At 46.9% G+C, this 23,912-nt stretch overlaps 1 protein-coding gene across 1 annotated transcript; it reads right to left on the bottom strand.

Moving 5' to 3' along the window:
• Positions 1-1,241: 1,241 nt before the first annotated feature.
• Positions 1,242-3,814, bottom strand: ADRA2A (adrenoceptor alpha 2A). The gene has a single exon (XM_085603416.1). The coding sequence runs from the start codon at positions 2,918-2,920 to the stop codon at positions 1,616-1,618; it is 1,305 nt and encodes a 434-aa protein (XP_085459542.1). The 5' UTR covers positions 2,921-3,814; the 3' UTR covers positions 1,242-1,615.
• Positions 3,815-23,912: the final 20,098 nt, after the last annotated feature.

Below are 23,912 nucleotides of genomic sequence, written 5' to 3' on the forward strand. Positions count from 1 at the left end.
TTAAGTGGGCTAGGTCCTCTTAAAAGCAGCTGCTGAAACGGGTCACCATCAGGCTCTCCATTTTACCCTCAGGATGAAAAATAAATCTGAACTCTGCAGCAGTGCCACGGCGAGAAACTCGCTTTAGTGATTTTTGTCTCATAATTTCAGAACTGAAGCATTTTCAGTATTATATACCACAAAGCCATCGTTGTTGCTTATTTTATGCAACTAACAGCCATTGACAAAGCCAATAGTCTTGGCTTCTTGCAGTTGCTTGATGTATCATATTTCTGGGTTCAAAGACAGCACAGATTTTGAGCTTAGGTGTTATGGAGCCACGCCCTTAATTACATCGGCCACGCCCCTTTGAAACACCCCTCAGTTTTCCCATGCCACTTAAAGCCCTGGGTACACCACACACTTTATAGTGCTGAATAGAAACGTGCGACGGAGGGTCGTCAATATGGGGGCGAGTGTTTCAGTGTGCTATTGTCTCCCACTTGCAATGCCTTTCCTTACTGGAGGTATGGAGTTAGGCTCTCTGGGCTCCACCCTTCCAGTAACTGGTTTAGTTCCCCATCATCACCATACATAATTGCCCCCGTTTGAATAAAATAATGATTGCTACTCTGATGGAAAACTGGAGTTTGAAATTTGCCCTGTACAAATACATTTTTAAATGTGCCTTTATTTGTACAGGTGCTCCTGGTAGCATGTTAATAGGGGGCCACATTATTTTCTTTACTTTCGATTCCATGACGTGTGTATTATATATATGTGTGTGAAAAATGTATATAAAATCCCAATAAAGACACGTATTTTCTTGTGTGTGGAGAGGAGGCGAGCGAAAGAGCCCGCTCGCGCTCCTGTTAGCTTCACAATCGGCAACGGATTAACACGGAGTTTTAGTCAAACTGTCCCTGTGTGGACGTGATTCTGCGTTGGAGACTTTCCGTAGAGGACTGCTGATGGATTTCCCATACTTTAAACCCTGTTTATTCCCTTTCAAAGTTTGAATGCACTAACATTTTCTCTGCTCTAATTTTATGGCTTTCGTTTTAGTCGACGAATGCTAAGAATTGCTTTGCTTCGTTTTGCCGTGAAGCCTTGGTATTTGTGTTGCCAAGAAAATGTGGCAAAACAAATCACAAAGTCTGCCCTGATTATCAGCGCCCAGCACAGTTTGCAAGCACTGATTCAGCATCTGAGAGAATTAATCGGGCTCCTACGGGAGCTAAGGATTCGCTTCACAAGGCTGGTGATTCATAAAGAGTATATGGTCAAAGTACATAAAAAAATATTCAGCAATGTTACTCACGAGATGGCTCCAATGATGATGCGCATTCACAACATAGTTTAGTAGTAAAATATATTTAAGCATTTGCACTCTTTAAGCTGACTGCCTTACAAAAATTAAGACATACAGATCATGGCAATGTCAAGGTTATAATACTGTATTGTACAAGAGCTGTGCGTTGACACTATTACTTACACACTGTTCAAAAACCAGCGTCCCTGGGGGTCATTTTTATATAAAAAAAAAAAAGTATAGTTCCATTTGTGTTCTTTTTCAAGCCCTGGGGTCAGAAGAGGTCCTACCAAGTCAAGATGGCCACCGCCCATGGCGGAAGTGTCAAACGACGCGCTTCCGCTCCACCTTGCAGAGGATCCTCTTGAAGGAGCGCCTGAAGTCATGGTTGAAGATGGTATAGATGACTGGGTTAAGGGAGCTGTTGCAGTATCCGAACCAGAAGAAGAACTTGAAGAGGGTCTCAGGCACGCCACAGTCCGGGCAGACTGCTATCAGGGTATAGGTGAAGAAGAAGGGGAACCAGCAGATGACAAACACTCCGATGACCACAGACAGCACAAAGGTGAAGCGCTTCTCGCGGTTCTGTCGGCCCCGCCAGCGGGACGCCTTGGCTGCATTCCTCTCCTCCTCAGGCCCACGGCGGGGCAGGCTATCGCCGGGTTTAATTTGGCTCAGCTTAGTCTTACCCTTACCCCTGCCAGACAGCTTCTCTTGACCCTTCTTTGCAGCGCACTTCTTCTCGTGGTGGTGGTCTGATGAGGATGAGTCTTCCATGTCAATGCCATTAACATGGGGCTCCTCATCTTGTTCTCCAGAGCCTCCGGCCTCCTCGGCCTTGTCCCCGTTGAGCCGGATGGGCAGCTCCTTGTCAGCGAAGCCATTGTGCCTTTTCTCAGGATCTCCATTGCTCCTCTTGCTTGGGGGTACTCTGGTCCTTTTCTTGGCGATCTGGTAGATCCGGATGTAGACAAGGATCATGATGACGCAAGGTGCAAAGAAAGAGCCGATGCTTGAGGAAATCATGTACCATTTCTGGTCGTTGATTTTGCACTTCGGGTCTTCTTTCTCACCACTCTCCTTCTCGATGGATATCAGAGGTGGGAAGGAGATCACGGCTGAGATCACCCAGACAATGAAGATGATGCACTTGATCCTCCGTGGAGTCCTCTTAAGGTTATACTCTATGGCCTGGGTGATCGACCAGTACCTGTCCAGGCTGATGGCGCACAGGTGCACTATGGAGGAGGTGCAGAAGAGCACGTCCAATGCCAGGTAGATCTCACACCAGACCTTGCCAAAGTACCAATAGCCCATGACCTCATTAGCCAAGGAGAAAGGTATGACCAGTGTGGAAACTAAGATGTCCGCTGAGGCCAGTGAGACCAGGAACAAGTTCTGGGGGGCCTTGAGGGCCCTGCTGGTGAGCACTGCGATGATGACCAGCACGTTGCCAAAGATGGTGAAGAGCATGAGAATGCCCACCAGGGAGATGATGGCCAGGGTGGTTTGCAGGGAGTACGGCGACCCCTTCTCGGTCCCATTCTGCGTACTATTGGGGCAGTCCTGCACGCACTCCATAGACGAGAAGCCCCCCCTTTCTGCTAGCGGGTTCTCCAGGTTAAACATGAAACTTGCAGAATGTGGCAGACACTTGAGAGCTCCCTGCTTAAACCATATACCCCGCCCTGGGCGCACGCAGCGGTAGTCCTCACTCAGGGGGGTCTGGTGCCTGTGAACTATGGCTTCTGGGCGTCACTCTGACTTTTGGGGGGTACTGCTTAGAGGCTATCTTCACCTGAAAGTCCAGCTCTCTCCCAGCGAAGTCTGGAAGGTGTACATTGTACAAGATAAAGTTCTTTCCGGAGATCCCTGGACGAGTCTCCTCTTTTCTAAATAATGCACTTTTAGCGTACAGTTCCGTCCTACCGTTTCACGGCGCTCTTCCAGGCTGTTTGTACACCCACAACACCAAGCAAAACATGCGGGGGTTGGTTAGTCCAATCAAAATATGCAGGAGTAGGTTAGTCCGTTCTCTGTGTGTTCATATGTATATGTGTAAAATATACATACAGCTGAAAAAAGTGCAAAAAAATCCTCGAAGTCGCTGTCCTTTCTCAAAAACCCATAGAAATTGCAACGCAAAAACAGCTTTTTTTCGTCGTCAGGCAGATACACGAAAGCTCCATTGCTTTATTCCAGTCAGGAGGACTCGCCATCAGCTAGTAAGGAATTGTATGTTTGGGTGTTTTCTTCTTTGCAAAAATGATAAGCGCTTCCTGTTGTCAGTGAGGGTCCTGCCGCGGCTGGGCGGGGGAGAGGAGTGCTGCTGAGCGCTCGGCGCGCGTCTGCTGGGGGCAGCGTGATGCAACTCGGCTGCTCGTGCTGCTGGCTTCGCCGCTCCCGCCCGGGCTGCCTTCCTGGCAGTGACACGCATTATATAGCCCCAGGATCACTGGTACGTTGCAGAATAGCTGAGCGTCAGCTCCCACGTGAGAAACTGACAGAACCCCTCTCCCCCTCGCCCTCCCTCTTCAACACCCCCAGCCGTACCCTGGTATGCGCACCCCAAGCCAGGCGTTGGTGTCTTACCCTCACCGCGCTCGGTTCGTCACCCAAAGGAGGCGGCTGGGGCAGGAAGGAGTCAGGCGGACAAGCTGTTTTTATTGGACAGAAGAGAAACAGCCGCGCAGCGTGCACCGCGCGCAGCTGCCTCATAGCGGTACCGTAAATACTAAAGGCAAGCACCCTCACCTCCGAACAGCCTGTCAGACGGGCACGGACCATAAACAACGATAAACCACCTACTTCTTATGTCATAACACACTGAACCCTTGCCCCCAGTGCAAATAAACTGCGATGCAAAAACCAACTCGGAGGCTTGCATTTTTCTGTCAGAATTACCAAAGCAGGGGGTTGGTTCTAGAGACAGTCAAAAAGACCCCTCTGAGGAACGTGAATTAAGTCCTAGAAAAAAAGGGCAACGCTACACCTCGAAGAGCTTCAAAGGCGCTCTGGTGAAGTAACGCAGCTCTGTCCCCACTGCCAGACTGCTGAAAACAACATTAAACAACAGTCCATGCTCCAAGGGGAGCATCATCTCTCTCACGTGTGCAGTATAAATAGGGCTTAGAAACGGCAGTCCTGCAGCGCCATGGCACACACAACTCCAGTGCAGGCATTAACATGACACTCTTTCCCACAGTGACCCGGAAAAATAAGATGGGACAGAAACACTCATTCATGAGGCACTTGGGAAGTGACAGAGGTATGGCTGCTACCACGGATAGAGTGCAACAAATGCAAGCTGCCGCCTCGCGTGGACCAGTAGCAGAGAAGCCAGGGGACATGACAAGAACAGCCCTCTCACCTCCGCATCAAAGGCAAACTTCTTGGAACAATTCAGGGGCAATCTAGGGGATGAGTCGCGCCTGCAGTGATGCCACCGAACGACTGAACAACACCCCGTCAGGACGGTACAGCCAGTAGAGACAACAAACGCTCCTGGGCCTAGTCGTGAAACGTTTCCGTGGCACGCTGGCGAGCAGCACCTGCTCCGCTGACAAAAATGCCAGGCCCGGCATTGTTGCTAATCACTCCCAGAAATCAGTGGACGGAAATGGTCCCGCCATTGCCGCTGCAAGCAGCACAGTAGACGCGCAGTAACGCAGTAGCAAACGCTACCTCGGGGATACTTCTGCAGCGAGCAGGGGAGCAGCTGAACGCTTTCAATCAGTGTACTGCAATAACCACAGAGCAGAGCACACTGTCCATATGTGTCTCCTGCAGAAGGGAACACTCTCCATCTGTGCCTTCAGTTTCAGGCCACACTGTCCATCTGTAACTCCTGCAGCAGGACACACTGCCCATCTGTAACTCCTGCAGCAGGACACACTGTCTATCCGTGCCACAGGCAACAGGGCACGCTGTGCATCTGTGCCTCCTGCAGCAGGGCACACTGTCCATCTGTAACTCCTGCAGCAGGACACACTGTCTATCTGTGCCACAGGCAACAGGGCACGCTGTGCATCTGTGCCTCCTGCAGCAGGGCACACTGTCCATCTGTAACTCCTGCAGCAGGACACACTGTCTATCTGTGCTACAAGCAACAGGGCACGCTGTGCATCTGTGCCTCCAGTAGCAGGGCACACTGTCCGTCTGTGCCTCCTGCAGAAAGACACACTGCCCGTCTGTGCCTCCTGCTGTAAGGTACCCTGCATTCCTCTGCAGTGGGGGAGACTGCCAGGATGTGCCCACTTCAGCAGAGCACAATATCCCTCTGTACACCACTGCCCCTCAGCGCCGCCGAGTCACTAGGGCACACTACCCTCTCTGCATCTTGTAGCAGAGCCCCCTGCCCCTCTATGCCTGCTGCAGTGGAGCACACGCGCCTCCTATAAGAGTGCACCAGTACACGTTTCCCCGATTTCTCCCAGTAGCAGGCCACGTCGCCCTCCTCGAAGCCTTCTGTGGCAGCGTGCACTGCCCTGCCCCCTGCACCATGGACTCCAACTGTGCCTACTGCAGCAGGGCACACTACCCCCTGTCTCTCGGTGTCTTGCGCAGCAGGGCACCTGCCCTCTGTGCCTCTTGAAGCAGGGCACTTTGTCCCTCGATTCCTCCTGCAGAACAGATTCCTCCTGCAGAACAGTCTACTGGCCTCTCTTTACAGCAGGGCACACTGCCCTTGTGCGTCCTGCAGCAGGACACACTGCCCGCCGGGTCCTCTTGCAGGAGAATAATCTACCGACCCCTCTTCGCAGCACGGCGCACAGCCCTTCAGTGGCCTGCCAGTGCCTGTAGCAGTGGAGCACACTGTCCCTCTGTACCTCAGCAGTATCAGACACTGTCCCCTCTCTTTACCTCCAATGCGAACTGCCTCCGCAGGTCAGGGCACTCTGTCTCTGTTGCTACATGCCACCCAGTTGTCCATCTGTGTGTGCCTTCTGCGACAGAAGAAGCGGGCACTCTGTCTCCCCGCGCCTCCAGGAGCAGCGGGCACCAGTGCCCATCTGTGCGCAGCAGCAGGTGCGCACGCTGCCCCTGCGTGCAGCAGAGTGCACTGCCCTTGTGCGCCGGCGGTACTGTGGCACACCTGCTCTCTCTGCCTCGGCTGACGGCGCACGCTTCCTGCATGCGCCTCGGGCACAAAACACCGAGACGTGCAGCACACAGTCCCCGTGGTCCTCCAGCCCAGGCAGGAGCGCTGTGCCCGGCAGCGCTCCCCCGGTCCGGGGCGCTCGGGCTGTGCCCAGGCATTATCCACTTAGGACCCAGCCCACAGCCCGGCCAGTGCCGAGTGAGTGGACGCTAATCAGATTGCCTTGCTGGGAAAGCTGCAGTTTCAGACTAAAATTGGTAATTAAGGCTCGTGGCGGTGGCAAAAAAAAAAAAAAGCTTGTTTTCTTTCCAAGCAGAGTGGCTGGCGACTGTCTCCCCGCGCTGATGGCACGATTATTGACGGAAAATCCGCTATTGTTTGATTGTTAGGCTGCCTTACATTTCTGCGTTTCCTCGTGTTTTTTACAGTTCACTTTTCCTTGTCGACGTACGGTTCTGACCCACGCATTTGAAGAGTGAGCATCGCATAATAAAATAATTCTTTAACTGTTTAGTATGCCAAAATCCGATATTTGGGTGTACCTTGGAGGTCGCGAACATTGTTGTAAAACATATCAACTTAAATATATTTTTGTATGTACGTTATATTGATTTGCATTGAAGAGCTTCTAAAACTTACAAACTGTTAAAAAAATCTATCAAACGAGCAACTTCGGTTTTTAGTTAAACAGTGTTTGAACTCAGATGGACTGTCCCAGAAGCTGTAATCACGCTTTACAGACCCCATTCAGGGTATGTATCTGCTCTGCAAGTAAAGTGTAACTCGATTAATCGGGGTTCAAGTTGAACAACAGGATCCACCGTCCAATAAAGCTAGGATGAGATCGTCATATTTAGTTGGGATTTTTGGTGAAGGGATGCGTGGAATCCTTGTGATTGCTGAGTGAAGATATCTTTTGCACACCCCCACCATTAAGCAGTGATGATCACTTTTAAAAAGATATAATTGCAGTTTGTGGCGTGGCGGTGTTCGCTACAGCTTGCGTCTTCTTCTGGAGCGGAGAACAAGACATTGCGGAGCAGAGAACAAGACAGTGCAGAGCGAGCAGTCACTGCCACCTACTGGACATCGTGCGCCTGTGCAAGTATGTCACACATTACCACTCGCATTTACTGAGCGCGCAATACAATTAATAATAAAATTAGTTCTCCGTGAGATGCCGGGGCTTGGCCTGCCTCAGGGCTGCAAAGGGTAGCTAGCAGCCGTGAGCGCAGTACAGCGTCGCAGAAGGCACCAAGACAAAAGCACTTGTGTCCTTTCTGCATTCAAGTTTTGTTAGTCAGATTTTCTTTGCTTTGCATGATTTTTTTATTTTTTATTTTTTTTTATTAACTTTGCTCATGAGACCAATCAATACAAGGTTGTGCATGAATATCAGTACAGAAAATAGCATTTGAAATGACAAAATATAGCATAATGAGACACATGTGGGATAGTTAATAGTTATAGTCACTCCTCCAGGTCCACTCCCAATCCCCTGTTTCGCAGCCATGGCCCCCTCACTTTCTTGGCACACCCTCTACTTCTATATACAGTTTCTTCGGCCCTTTGGCACCAATCAAGGTCTCGCCTCCATTCTTCCCACTGCAGGGGTGTCAGAGCTCCCCACCCCCTGGCAATGTTGCGTTTCGCCACCTCCGCTGCCAATGCCAACCAAATCTCCACGTATCTGGACCAACCTGAGTCACCTTTAATCATCAACAAGAGCCATTTTGGCTCTAGCGGAACCGTCTAGCCCACTACCTCCGACATAATGTTGGTTACTTGGGTCCAAAAGGGAATGACCTCCGGGCACTCCCACAGTATATGAAAGAAGGTGACCTCCTGTTGACAGTCCCTCGTACAGTGGGCCGTGTGGCTTCTACCTCATGCATATAGGTGCTTGCAAGGGTAATAGGTACGGTGAAGGATTTTTAATTGCACCAGTCTGAACCTTGCACGGATTGCTATTTCGCGCAGACTCTGTATGGCATCCTGCCAGTCCTCATCATCGAGGCTGCCAAGATCCCAAGCAGCCCTGAGAGTGGTCAGAGGATCTGGTAAGTTGTTTATTAGTTTACGGTAGATGGCAGATGTGGGCTTCTCCACTATACTTTGCATGATTTTTGACACGCCCCACAGGAAAAATAAAATGATAATAAAACTATGTTATCATCATTTTATTTTTCTGTACTGGCTCTCTTTAGGTGCTGGGCGGGGCGGGGCTCCCCACAGAGCTGGAGGAAGAGTGGTAGGCACTTTCTGACAGTGCTTCATTTGTAAAATATTAAGTGCCAGGGCTCTGACCAGGAGGCTGCTGCAGCTTGCAACACCCATTCCCTTGTCATCGCTGCTAAACAAACTACTATCTCTCTCGCATGTAAATTCGCCAGTTCAGATTATTCCACGTCCCCAAAGCTAAAGGAATGGCTGAGGAGGCAGATATTCGCAATTTAAACTCGCAACAGTCTGTCTTGCCTGCGCTGCTTTCGCCACGCTACAGGAGTAGCCCCACTCATCCATCCTGTGTACTAGGAGCCGCTGGGACGCCGGAACTAATCGTGTAGCAGCAGAGGAGGGTGAGGCGCAGGCCCCGGGACTGCGAGGATCAGCATTCAACAGCTCCAGCTGGTCCTCTTCCCGCGTGAGCCGCGCCCCCTCACAGTGCCACGCCCCCAGCCAAAGCCCTTCAACTACTCGCGGCACCCGCTTCGCGGGTGCCACTCGCAACAGTCTGTCTTGCCTGCGCTGCTTTCGCCACGCTACAGGAGTAGCCCCACTCATCCATCCTGTGTACTAGGAGCCGCTGGGACGCCGGAACTAATCGTGTAGCAGCAGAGGAGGGTGAGGCGCAGGCCCCGGGACTGCGAGGACCAGCATTCAACAGCTCCAGCTGGTCCTCTTCCCGCGTGAGCCGCGCCCCCTCACAGCGCCACGCCCCCAGCCAAAGCCCTTCAACTACTCGCGGCACCCGCTTCGCGGGTGCCACTCGCAACAGTCTGTCTTGCCTGCGCTGCTTTCGCCACGCTACAGGAGTAGCCCCACTCATCCATCCTGTGTACTAGGAGCCGCTGGGACGCCGGAACTAATCGTGTAGCAGCAGAGGAGGGTGAGGCGCAGGCCCCGGGACTGCGAGGACCAGCATTCAACAGCTCCAGCTGGTCCTCTTCCCGCGTGAGCCGCGCCCCCTCACAGCGCCACGCCCCCACAATCTACCACACTCTAAAGAGCGCGCTCCGGACCGCGTAACGCGGGACGCGCGCGGGACGAAGACCGGGCAAAGAGCGGGCCGTTTGAGGCCGTTCGAGATCGTGAGAGCCCGGCCCGGCCCATCCTCCAAAGCTTTTTATCGAGGACATCAAATTGCAGGTATTTACTACTTCCGTGACTTGCTTCTGCTAATTTTATAGCTGTCCCATAAAATACCTCTTGTACCCATCCCGTCGAAAATGAATACGAGATCCAGCAAGTACAAAAAATAAAAAAAAAACGGGATAGGAGAGAAATTGTTAGGCCCAATGGATGACTTTCTCGCAAAAGCTAATACATTCATAGACCAAAGCTTAAGTCTAATTGAGGGGAGGGTCTCAACAGAACTTGCAATAGCACGTCGATCCTCAATGGGTCTATTAGCAACTGCAAGATCTCCGGTCATACAGCCCCGGATACCTCAAAGGGATACAGCTGCAAACAGACCTAGCCTCCCAAACACCGTAGACCTTTCAGCTTCCCAACTCAGTATATCCCCTACAGAAAGCGACCTAGAAAAAACCCCAAACATTTTTCTTGATCCAACCCCCGAAGAAGTAAGGCAAAAGAGAGGGAGGAGGGAGGGGGCCATAAAGAAAAGAAACGTTAGGAAAAACTTAAATCAAACTGAAAAAACCAAATCAACTGACCATACAATTTTGGTCGGAGATACAGATTTACTCCAATTGCCCCATGACTCTGTCTCCCTAAATAACAACGTGCTAGAAATTCACCAGCCACCACATGCCCTCCAAGATATTTCTACGCCAGATTCCCTAAGCCCACATCACCTAGGCAAAGAAAGAGACCTATCAAAACTAACCAAAGAAATAGCTTCCCTCTTAAATTCTTATATTCGCCCATTAGAAAGTAGATTGACCAACATCGAGAGTCAACTAACAAAAATCTCTGGCTCTATCAAATCTATATCCTCTCAAGCTCTTCTGAAACCAGTCTTAAATCCCACGACTGCTCTTCCTACACTTAACCAACCTGCAACTTTATCTCTTCCATACACCAAAAAACAACCTTCACTAAAACCCCCAACAGTACCAAACATTCTTACTTCACAAAATCCAATTCCCAAACCCTTGATTATCCCCTCACAAACTAATCCCCAACCTTTATCATTACTAAATACCCCAAGCATTAGTACATCTGCCCCCAAAAACCTAGCTACAACAAACACGCAGGCATTAAAAATCAAAGGACCCCTGAAAGGGACCACTGAGCAAAGACCCACCCTAAACATGCCACCTGAGGCATGCCCATATGTGGTAGTCATGACAGGGGTCCCGGAGCTTACAGGTGAGGGGACGGAACCAAACTGGTCATTGAAAAACAAGGTCCAGTATTGGCTGAACACAAACCGTCCGGTTCCGCCACCCTGGAAAGCCAGAATAGTATCAGTCAGTAGGATCTCGTGGGTGGGCCATAGAAAAAAAACTATTCGGGGAGACTGTGTCGTAATTACATTTGAGGACCCCACAATAGCTGAGTACATCTGCTCCTGGGAACATAATAACACCACAGGGGTGATCACTATAAGATCGTTGTCTTACTTTTACCCAAAAAGATCCAGTAACAATAACATCTTATACGACACTGATAATATCTGGCGGAAACCCATTCCACAGCCCTGGGAGTTAGAGGTTGTCGGTCCAAAACTACCGCTACGACATTGTGACCCTCATAACTCCTGGTGGCCAGTAAATCAGAATCTCCAGCAAAGAGAAGCCCCATGGCAGACTATGGGCCCACAAAATAGACCCAGAAATTGGGAGCAGTGGGAGAGACCACCTCACCAATTACATGGACTTAATTACAGAGACACCATCAAGGGGCAGAACTGGTTAGGCATACCGACCATGAATCGGTTCAGTGGTCTGGAAATGGTTGATTGACTAATGGCTAAATCTTTGGAGTCCCCACAAACAACCCCGGCACCATTTATCCCTATTTCAGCGGCTGTACAAACAAAAGCTATCGTTCCAGACTGCACTTCTTCACAGCTTTCTGTGATCTTTTGGAATGTGGCGGGTCTCCGAAACAAAATAGAGGACGGCTCTGCAGCAGATTTTTTGAAGGAGGCACAAATCATCTGCTTACAAGAAACCTGGTCAACTACACCTATACATTTCGAGGGATATAAAACATTTACATCCCCTGCCCTTCCTAGTACTTCAGGTAGACCTAAAGGGGGATTGGCCATCTACCTAGCAAACACAATCTCTGACCTGAAGATTACCAAGGTAGACCTCTTCTCAAACTTCCAGCTCCTTACGCTCAAAATAGGGAAAAAGCTCTCCGTAACATTAATCAACATCTATAATAATCTAACGGATGACAACTTTTTGATTGTTCTTTCCCAAATACAAGGAAAAATAAATGAACACAGGCATCCCAAGCAAATTAATGAATATGCTAATATAATTTGGGGTGGTGATTTTAACCTACATCCCTGCCCCAAAAACGATATTTGTGGAATAGTGGACGAATTCGAGAACCCTTTAGCCCACTTTATCCACTCAAGCGTGGGATCAGCCATGAACAAATTATTTTCCGATCTGGACTTGCAAATTGTAAATCCCATTCAACAATCAAATAACAAACTGGAACCTACCTACAGAGGAAGGGGCCACAAGACCACTGTTGACTACATAATAACAACTGAATGCCTCAAAGAACAAATTAACAACTTTAAAATCCTGGAAAACACCTTGAGCGATCATTCCGCTTTAAAAATAAACTTCCAAACAAACCACCTAAGAACACATATGGTAAACATAGCAAAATCCCTAACACAGAACAGGATTGAACTGGGGAAAAAAAACGGATTTACCATAAAATGGGAAAAACTGGACCCCAATACCATTACAAAACAGTTAGTAGAATCCACTTATAATAACATCTTGATCTGCCTCGATCCCTATGCAGGGATGCATCAAATCGTCGAAAACTACAAGATAATAATAGAGCAAGTGAGAAAACTACTAACTAAAACACCTAAACGAAACAACATAAGCTCTACAGGTTGGTTTAATCAAGATTGTACCAAGGCACACACTAAGTTGAAAAAAGCTCTCGGAAATCCAATCAGAGACATTACTAATATCCAATCTCTTCGACGGGAGTATAACACCGCCAGAAAAATCAGGAAAAAAGAATTGAAACAATCTTTGTGGAAGGCTTTGCACAAAAGTGCATTCCAGAAAAACAGCCAGGCATTCTGGAAAATAGTCAAATCCCCTTTGTTAACGGAAAACAATGGCCCAAAAATAGATGTGGCCATTGACGAGGATGTGTGGGTAAATCATTTTTCAAAAATCTTCAAATTGACATCTACGAGCGAAGAACATCATTCCATTATCAACCCAGTTGTATATCCAATCTTAATGGAGGTCGAGCTGCAGGACATTGATACGGCGCTATCATTAAGTAAGAGTGGGAAAGCTCCAGGTCCTGACGGGGTCCCAGTAGATTTATTTAAACATCTTCCAGATCTCTGGGTACCAATTCTCACCAGAGTTTGCCTAGCAACAATGAAACTTGGGCTGTTAGAGTCATGGTCATCCTCTATCATGGTCCCAATTTTTAAGAAGGGGGACCGACAAGACCCCAAGTGTTATAGACCAATTTCGCTCCTCGACTCTGTGGGCAAACTGGTTGGTAGAGTCCTTCTCGAAAAGTTACAGCAATGGGTAGAAGACAAAAACATTCTATCAGACTTACAGTTCGGGTTCAGGGAGGGCTTTGGAACCGTCGAACAAGCCTTAAATCTAAGCCTGTTAATATCAAAATATACCCATGCAAAACCTGGCTCCATTTATATGGTTTATGTGGACCTGTCCTCCGCATTCGACTGCGTCTCGCACGCAAGGCTCTGGTCACTGCTGAGTGAAATGGGGGTAGATCCCCCGCTCTTGGACTTTCTGAGAGAGCTATACAGCGAAGCCACGGCGAGAGTGAGGTACGGGACACAAGGAGAACTGACATCGCCATTTAGGGTAGAGCGGGGTGTGAGGCAAGGTTGCGTCCTTGCCCCCTTCCTCTTCTCTCTGTACACCAACGGCCTAGAAAAATCTATGCTGAGAGGAGGGAGAGACCTTCCAAGAGCAAAAGGTCGCTCGATCCCCGCTCTGCTCTACGCGGACGATGCAGTTATCTTAGCACGTACCCCCATTGAACTGCAGAAATCTCTATCTAAATATGCAGACTTCATGGGTGCCCTGGACCTCCACATAAATGTTAAAAAAACTTTTGTTATGGTAGTTGGCGGGTCAAGAAAAACAACAAAGTCCATCTTTTTAAAGGAACAAAGAATTGAAAAGACCTCACAGTATCCTTACCTAGGCATCATGATCGACGATGCCCTGAATTGGAAAGCGGCAGTAGAGGCCAGGAGACATCTTTTTAAATGAGCAATTATGGCATTGATGAAATTCTCCAACAAACTCGGCAAAAGACCATCAGTAGAATTGTTACAGATCTATGTTGCGAAATGTCAAGCCACTGCTCTATATGGCGCAGGGCTCTGGGGACATATACCTACCGGCCCCGTCCAAAAAGAGGAGAATATCTTCATGAGGTTCCTTTTATCAACTCCAAGAGGCACTTCCATCTATGCCTCACACATAGAACTTGGAATCCCATATATCGAAGACTTAATAAAAATCCAACCTATTTTGCTCTGGAGGCGAGTATGGGTATCAGAAAAAAACAGTCTGACTAAAACCATCTTACGCGACACTATGGATCTGGACCACGCTCATAAAATAGCCTGGCTCTCCTATGTAAGACACTTCTTCTGCGACCTGGGTCTAGAAAAATATTATCACATGCCGGAGGAAGTGAAGGAAATATCCAAAAAGGAATTGAAACTAGCTGCTTTGAGTCACCTGGAATCCCCTAGACTGACAACAGTGATTGCGAAAAAATCAGTTACTCATGCAATAATGACACAGCAGTCTCTGAAGATCCAGCTATATCTGACCATGGAGCTTACAACTTATGAAAAGATGCTCCTAACAAGGTTCAGAATGAATCTTTTTTTCAGACTAGTTTCATTTCCGGAAAAAAATAACTGGAAAACTCAGATGGAACCATGTCCATGTGACGATCTTTCACAACAGTCTAATATGCATACACTACTGTTTTGCAAATTCTTTCATACCCATCGAAAAATTTGGCTAATTCCTCTATTAAAGAAATGGGGCTATAGACAATGTCGTCCAGCTATGCTGGCTCTTCAAACTTTGGACTCTGAATGCACAGTGTATCATGTACTGAATTTTTTAAAGTGTATTATGAGGCACAGAAAAAACTTGTAAAATAGTGAAATAATTCTCATATTACCTAACTATTTACATGCTCTTTTTTAACTGTTTATCTAACCATATTTTTCTTAACAAATTTTACTATGAACATTTGTATGTCATGATATCTTTTATGGTTTTATAATGTCAAAAACCGAATAAAGATTATTATTATTATTAAATGTATATTATATTCCTAAACAACCGTTGTTCCACTCATCTCTAAAGTCGATGAGCAATGCCACCATGTGGTAGACTATTCTAAGTATAGGGTTGACAATTAGGTACCGGTGCCAAGCACAGGAAACCAATTAAGTGCCGGTACTGAGCACCAGAAAGCACCATCTCAAATTTAACTCTGCTTTCTATGTGCGCATGACGATTTTGCCGGCCGTCTTGGGCTGGTCAAGTAGTCATGCGCACCCGGCTGTATTGCAAAATCGGGTGGAGAACCAGCACAAGCTCTCACTCCCTGTCTGAGCGCGGAATCAAGCTGCGCAGACCAATCACAGTTCTGCTGTCATGCTGGTGACAGCAGCGTCGTGATTGGCTTAGAGGAGTCTGGGAACCTGTGTTCTTCTGTTTCCTGCATCAACCGAAGAGGAGGGAGGAGAGGCGGCGAGCAGTAGATTTCTCTTTATTTCCTTTTCTTTTTTTTAACCCCCCTTCTCCCCGCTCTACCCCTACTGCCCTGTAGCAGCCGCTACTGACTAAGAACCCGGATTCACAAATCCATTTGCTCAGTATGTTCAACTAACATGCGCAATCCACTCAATTCATGAGTGTATGGATTTCAGAAAAGTGTACTTGCACTCATAAATCTATTTATCGAAGAGTAACATTACCCACGGTTGGCGTAATAGGAGCTTGGGCAAATCCTGCTCCAGGGTGTAAGATAAGGGTGAAGCAATATAGAGTCACGCTCAATTAAGTAAGTAAATGTTCTTTATTAATTTCTTTATACTCAGGAACTCACACTGCTCCAACCTTCTCTGACTCAGTCTCTACCCCATCTCCTTGACTCCTCCCTTTACAGTTCCTTGCCTTCTTCCCTCGCCCTGACTTCTATCTACCTAGGAGGTCCTACTGCCCTCCTATTATTATGCTACTACAACAAATGAGTTTCATTCCAGGGAAACAGTAGTCAGATTTCATCAATATCATGTACAGGTCTTCAAAGAGCACAATGCGGCCGATTTGACGAGTTTGGGTCCGTCAACTCCCCCACAGCCGCGGAGAAGGGAAGAACAGACCCACTGGTTAGTACTTCAGTGTCCTTGATGAAGTCAATTTCCAACATAGCTACTGACTCCTTGGGTGTTGAGTTGCACTTTCTGAAGTAAATGATGTTCTGGGTTGTCCTCTTGTCATCAGAGGCTGCCATGACCATGGTACCTTTTAGATTTGTTACTTGCAGTGGATATTCATGGTATCAACTGTCAGACTTTCACTTTTGTTTTTGCCTGATGAGCAAACCACTCACCTCGTTAGCTTGGCCCTCTGAGGAATGTCTGCTTATTCCTTTATTTTGACCTTCTTAGTTCTGTCTAATTCTGCCAGTTCTTCAAGATCTGGAGCGTGACAGACAAAGCTGGCAGCGTTTTCTTAGATGGGTATTCTCATGCGCATGGTGTGGCCCAACATCAGGGTGGCTGGACATTTTACCGTGGTGCTGTGAGGCATGGTTCTGTTAGGTCGCAGTACCTCATTCAGACCCATCTGGCCATCTCGCCTTGACAATTCGGCTTGCTGTATGGTTTTCTTTAATGTGGCTATAAACCTCTCAACCATCCCATTGGCCTGAGGCCACATGGAAGTGATCTTCTGATGTCAAAAATTGAGGTGACTTGCAAAGTCAGCAAACTCATGTCCGTTAAATGGAGGACCATTATCTGTTTTGAACCCTGTAGGGATTCCCCATGCTGCAAAAACTTCATCCAACACAGGTATGGTACTGGCCGCTTTGGTGGATGATACTTGTTGAATGATTGGGAATCAGGAGTATTCATCCATTATAACGAGGATGCATTTGCCTGACTGCAAGGGGCCAAAGAAGTCTACTGCCACTTGTTGGCAGATACCTTCCTGCAGTTCAGACATTTACAGGGGTAAGAGGGGCTCTTTTCGACTGACAAGTTGACTTTGAGGACAGTCTTTTAGCATGGCTTCGGCCATCAAATCAAGGGGGGGGGGAACCAGACACGTTCACGTAACACCCTTTTAGTGGCTACAACACCTCTGTGCCCTTTGTGTGCCAGGTTAACCACCCCTTGATGCAGATTGTTTGGAATGACAATCCTTTTGTCCCTCAGCAGTAGTCCGTCTTCGGCAATGAACAATTTGTCCTTTACGTGTCGAAAAGAAGTAAGTTCTTTGGTCTCAATGTGTCAGTTACTTTTGGGCAATTTTAAGTGTCTCCACATGTTCATTCAGATGCCACGTGTCACATCCTGCAGGGTGATATCTGCTGTAGTGGCCTCATTGACGACTTCATGGGGACCTGCAGGTGTTCTTGCTTGATCGATGATAAGATGTATATATTCCTCTGCCAAGGAGTGTTTCGTTTTCGAAGATGCCCTGATGTGCCTTGACATGTAGTCCGCTGGATTTGCTCCCCTTCCAGGGTTTTGGATGACTGGATATGTATATTTTTGAAGACAGATTCCCCATCGCTCGATCTGGGGTGGCATCCTTGCTCAAGAGTTTCCAAATATGGTCATTAGTGCCTGATGGTCCATAAAGAACGTGAAATGTTTCCCATAAATGAAAATGTGAAAATGCTCACAGGCCCAGACTACCGCCATGCTTTCCTTCTCTGGCAGTGAATATGCTCTCCCACAGTATCAGAACGTCTGCAGCTAGCATACGCCACTATGTGTCTTTGATCTCCTTCCTTGTCATATTATGCTAGTGTGGCTCCATGTCTCACAGGACTAGCATCCATAGTGATTTCAGTCTTCCTGCGAGGGTTATAGAAGTGCAGACTGCTGGCTGACTCAGCTGTGGCCTTAATTGTGTTAAACGCTTGATCACAACTCGCTGACCATTTGAATGGTTGACCTTGTTTTGTAAGTTCACGAAGAGGATAGCTGTGGTGGCATGATCCTTTGCCTAACTAGCGCAATAGCTGGCCATTCCTAGAAAGGACCGAACATCACCAGCATCTCAGGGGTGAGGGGTGTCATTCAGAGCTGTGACTTTTCAGGGTCCGGCCTCACCCTTTCACAAGAAAAGATGATCCCATAACATTTCACTGTGGATCTGTGAAATGCGCACTTGTCTTTGTTAAGAGTCAGCTTTACTTACAGGAGTGTTTGACATACCAGGTCCAGAGCTTTGTAGTGTTCTTTGACGTTGGCGCCAAACACAAGGCTGTCATCACTGTAATTAAGGGTGTGGGAATGTGGCAAATTCCTCTCCTGATCACTTCCTGGAAATCTCAGCTGCCGATGAAATGCCAAAAGCTGAGCCATTTATACCTGAATAAGCATTGTTGTGTTGAAAACGTGGTGATGGAGTTCGAGCTCGTGATAACCCTTGTTGAGGTCTATTTTAGAGATTCTCACACCATTTAACAGAGTGATCATATCACTGATGTGGGGTCCCGGGTCCATTTCCCTTTCAATGGCAGTATTTGGGGCTCTCATGTTCATTAACAGACACACTTTATTGTCTAATCTTCATTTGGGCACCATGACCACTGAGGAAACCCAATGAGTGGGTCCGGATGTTTTCTTAATAATGTCCACCCAGAGGAGATCCTGTTGTTTATCCTCCACTGACTGCTGGAGATGAAAAGGGATCTTTCTGTTATGCTAAGCCACTTGTGTGACTTGTTAGTTTATGTACAGCCGGACTTGAAAATGAGGCATTTTTCCAAGTCCTGTGAACAATTGTGGAAACTTGTGTAAAATGTCCGGTTCATCCTCCACCTGGTATAATGGTCATATACAGCCTTTGCATGATGGCAAGAACTAGATTCCCTTGACTTTCTTTGAATTTCTTTTTGCGATGCTTGGCATACCTTCTCAAAGTGATTGTCCTTTCCACACCGTCAACATTTCTGACCTACAGCAGGGCATGACTCAACATGTTGGAAGTCTTGTCCACATAGATAACATTTTAATTGGCGCTCCCTTCTCTTGTGGGGCTGCTTGGGACTGAGAAAACGACATGGTCGTTGGGGATTATTTGTGGATTTAGGTGTCTTCTAGCATTCAGATGAATGACGTTCCTTATGACGAGCTTGAAGCCAGAAAGCCTGTTCACGTTTTTCTAACTTTTCTGCCTCCATTTTCTATGCATGTTCTTCAGCTTGATCGTTGACTCTCATCGGGGCATATTATCAAGGACTGCGTTAAAAATTATCGCCGGTTTAGCGGCAGAAAACAGGAGCTAAAGTGGCAATAATGGGCTTGATAATATGCCCTTGAGAATTCCAATAGAAGTCCATGTTCTGGTGTGAACATGGGCTTCTATTGGAATTCTCCAGGGCATATTATCAAGCCCATTATCAACGCTTTAGCGGCAGTTTTCTGCCTCTAAACCGGCGATAATTTTAATGCTGTCCTTGATAATATGCCCCATCATTTCTTTTATTTCATCCAGAGAGTAGCTTTCTTTATGAGACTTCTACGCAGTGACTCTGATTAACATCTTTCAATAATCCGCAGACAAACAGCATCTTTAGTCGTGACGGTATCAAAAACTCAATATCGGGTTAGACATTTGAGTCGCACGATGAATTCCTCCATGGGTTCATCCTTCTCCTGGGAGGCTAAATTGAGGGTGTAGCATACATAGTCATTGTTCCTTTTGTGAAAAAAAATCCTGTTAAGTACTTCATGGACGTCTTGATAGGACGACGTGACATTTGTCAGAAGTTCCTTCATGATCTGACCAACCTCTTTTCAAATGAGGTTACAATGAGCTGTGGAGCTGAGTCAGTGACCTATGACCTTTTCATGAAATCTTCAAAATCTTGCAGCCATTCTTGCTGGCAAAGACCCATACCACCGCCAGATACAAGGGCCAGAGGTTCTACTCCTCCTCTTTACAGGGGGTGAGGCAGAGCATAGACCACCGTCAAGGTGATGTTTTGACCAACATGGAACGCATCACAACTTTAGGCAAGAAGGAGGCCTGTGTCTGCACAACCAGTTCGACAGGGAAGTACGTGGTGTTGGTTGACAGAAAGAGCTAGAAACTCACTCACATGCAGCAGTGATATTATGGCAATGAGGAACACTGTCTTGTCTTAAAGATGAGAAGCCACAAGGAACAGCTGTGAAGCAGCTCACATACGGTGCACCTCAGAAATGTGAGGACCAAATTAAGGTCCTACTGTGGCAGGACAAAGGGAAAGGGAGGAAACATATGTTGCAAATTTCCCCCCAAAATAGATTAGCAGCCAGGTTATGTCCTATACTTTGTGTCATCCGCCCTACTGGTGATGCGTACAAACTTTTATGTCTGGTTTGTTGGGACCATAAGTCTTCCCACAGGGTACTTCCGTCCAATGTGCTCAATGAGTTTGTTCTGATAGAGACTTCTAGCCGCAGATTCCTCACCTTTTGAATATTCCCCAGAAGTACTGTGCATCAGCAGGTGGCGCCATGAGGTGCCACACTGAAGCTGTTCTGCTCCGTTAATGACATGCAGAGCCTAAATAAGCACAGCTCCTGCACTCTAACATCAGTTATTTCTTTCCACAACAACAGGTGCAGATTCAGAGCTATCTCCCATCTCTTTGGGACCCTTACCTCGATCAAAAACCTTTTACAGTGTGCAAGGAACATGGAAAGCCCCAAAATGACAAGTTTGAAGCCCTATAAGGACTGTCACACACAAATGTCTGTGACAGATTGTTAGACCTGTCAGCTTATCGGTGGTCTTCCCCATGACTATTTGCCTTCCTCCTCCCCTTTTTTTCACCTTGGTTTTGCTGGTATTAGCATGCTGTACACTTCACACTGCTAATCAGTGCTAAAGTGCTTGTGCTCTCTCCCAAATATGATATTGTTCGCCTTATCACTAATTGATATATTTAATTTACTTATAAGTCCCTAGTAAAGGGCCTAGGGCCTGTAAATTAAATGCATTTGTCCCCGTGACATAAGGAATGAAGCTCTCTTATCGTCGTGAGTCCTCTAACGTCTGACCGGTTGCCTGATATGGTGACGTATGGGTAACCCGGTCAGACATTAGAGAACCCTCGACGACAAGAGAGCTTCTTTTGGTATGTCACGGGAACGGATGCAGAACTAGAATCCTTGACCAGCATAAACAGCAGAGGAAAGTTTTTTAACTCCTTCTATGTGGCTTTATTCAAGATCATCCATTGCAGGGACACTTTGCCAATTCATTCGGGTCATGTTGGAGGATTGGGGGAGCATATTTAGCCAACTTGTGAATAGAACTAAGTTACAGATGTACAAATGAAGTATTAAAGCAACTTAATAGAAAAGGTTGAACACACAGAATAGAGATCTCTGCCCTTACTGCCGGCATTTATCCAAACATAAACAGCTTTCTAACAGAAAACTCACTGGTTTCTATAAGTGTTTGAAGAGGAATATATATGGTTATTGTCCTTAAGAAGGTGGCTTTATTCGTTTTAATCCACTGAAACACGTCGACGCTCTGTTGTTGTTAAATTTGTGTGGCATTGAATCACATTTGGATAGGAAACTGTTTTCTGCAATGTGATGTCTTGATGTATCCTCACGAATTAACTTTTTAATGACAAATGTGATTGTCTTCGTGTTGTCTCTCCCACTTTTATATTGTAAGCTTGTAAGATATTTTATAGATGTTTTAAAATATATTTCCGTATTGAATTGCAAAGGATGTACTTTATAATGGAATATTTTTTATCAAACTGGATTTATAAGTGTTTCGATACCCCGTGGAATTCATAGCTCCTTTAAGACTGCGTTGATGTATGTGTGTAGAGTACATATGGAGTGGCTGAAAGATAAGTGAACCTAAAGGGAATTATATACTTGACTGTTGAGTCTTAATTGGTGCCCTGTCCCTTTGGTCCGTAGGGCCCCTCTCTTTGTACCTGTGGATACTCTGCCTAGAAGAAGGGCTGCTATGCTGCTGAAGGACTGCCACTCTGCTAGACTCCTGCTTTGCCATGCTGACCTGCTGCCTGTTGTGCTTATGCCTGGGTGAGAATAACTGGACTTGCATCACTTGAATCCAGAGTGACACCCAGGGATAGTAGGCTGGCCTCCTGGTCTGAAGCTTCGGAGACATAACAGGCTTCCAGCCATCTTGCCCCGTCACCTGGACCCTGCCTTCTGTGAGTCTGCCCTGCAAGGTGGGGCCATTCCAGTCCTGGACCCTTGGAAGTGACCCTAAGGTGATTGCCAGCAAAACCAACGCATCTTCTTTTCTGAGTGGCGCATCCCCAAGCAGAACCAATGCATCTCCTCAGCTGAGTGGTGTATCCCAGGCAGAACCAGCACATCGCCGCTGCTGCATGAATTCACCCCTCCATTGTCCTGATAGCCAGCCAGGCACCGCTCCCACTGGGAGAGGAGCTGCCCCCAGAATTGGTTTTGAATGACAACAGGGGAGGAATTGCTCACTTTCCTGGCTGCACCTTTAGGGTGGGCACAGGAGCTCTGCACAAGGGAGGAAATGTTCATGAGGTCCTGGAACCCTTGGCTAGTGTTAGAGTATATTTATCCTGCCTATACTGCAAAAGCTGAGACTTGAAAAGTTTTTCCCAACTTTTCTTCTGAAGAACCGGTGGCGATCCGGGACTGACATTGAGTAAAGCCATCAATCGCAGGTTCGATCCAACTTGCTGGTCTGCTCCACTGATGGAGGTCCGACTTCCAGAGAAGTTTCTAAGCTCAAGTGTACACAGCTGCACTTTAAATTGACATGAAGCTGAAGCAAATCGTCGTTGAGTCCTTCCTGGATACAGATGCCGGACCTCACCTTTTCAGAGTTTTCCAGTCTTCATCGACTACGGCACGGGGACCCCGATCTTCATTTACCTACAATCGTCGGATCCAGCTTGTAGCTTGACACACAGATGACTCATCAACGATCACAGTCCAAAGGTAACTCTTTGACTGGGACCTACTTAGGCCTCATATCCAACCTGTGATGCTTTGCGGGAGGATTCAAACTATACCCTTCTTTCAGTCTGACTCAATCAGTCGCCCAAAGTTGACGTTTTGCGTTTTTTGGTGCAAAAATGTCATTCAAACTTTAAAAATGCATATCCACATCTCCCCTTATTGTCATTTTGGTGTGATTTTGTTCATTAAAAAATCTCCATTTTTATAAATTGGAGTGGTATTTTTATTGTGTTGTGTTTTCAACTTTTAATTATGTAATGTTAATTATTTTATAGCGCACACAAATGAAAACAAATTGGTGTCTTGGCGCTAGAGACTATTCAGTATTCTGAAAAGAAATGCAGGCCAACAGGGATCTAATAAGTGGCCTGGGGAAAAAGCCATGTTTTTGTTTTCTTAAATTTTTACAGATTGGGCTGCGACCTGAGATGATCTGGCAATGCATTCTACCATATACATGTAGTATGGTAAAAGCTTTTTTCTCTCCAGGTTGGCCTTCCTAATTCTAGGAACAGCTAACTTGTTAGCAGTGGTGGACAGTAGATTACAAGTATGTACACATCATTTAAAGATCTTTTGGAAGGAGCGAGGGTCAACCTTGTGGGCCCAACACAGTGCCTTGAACTTAACCTGTTCTCTGATGGGTAGCCAGTGCAGGTCCATGATGCTCTGTGAAATAGAGCTTCAACAACACTCAAGCTGCAGAATTTTGAAGAGTTTGTAATTTTCTCAGTAAGTACTGCTAGGACCCTACATAGAGAGCGTTGCAGTTATCTAGCCACAAGATTACCAATGCTGAAATTACTGTTTTTCACAGCTCTAAAAGAAGAAAAGAAAGGATTTTCTTCAGAACT

This window comes from Triturus cristatus, chromosome 1_2 (assembly GCF_964204655.1).
Source record: "Triturus cristatus chromosome 1_2, aTriCri1.1, whole genome shotgun sequence".
Taxonomy (NCBI): Eukaryota; Metazoa; Chordata; class Amphibia; order Caudata; family Salamandridae; genus Triturus; species Triturus cristatus.

Coding starts and splice junctions, on each gene's coding strand:
- ADRA2A (XM_085603416.1), bottom strand. CDS start 2,920: ATGTTTAACCTGGAGAACCCGCTAGCAGAAAGGGGGGGCTTCTCGTCT.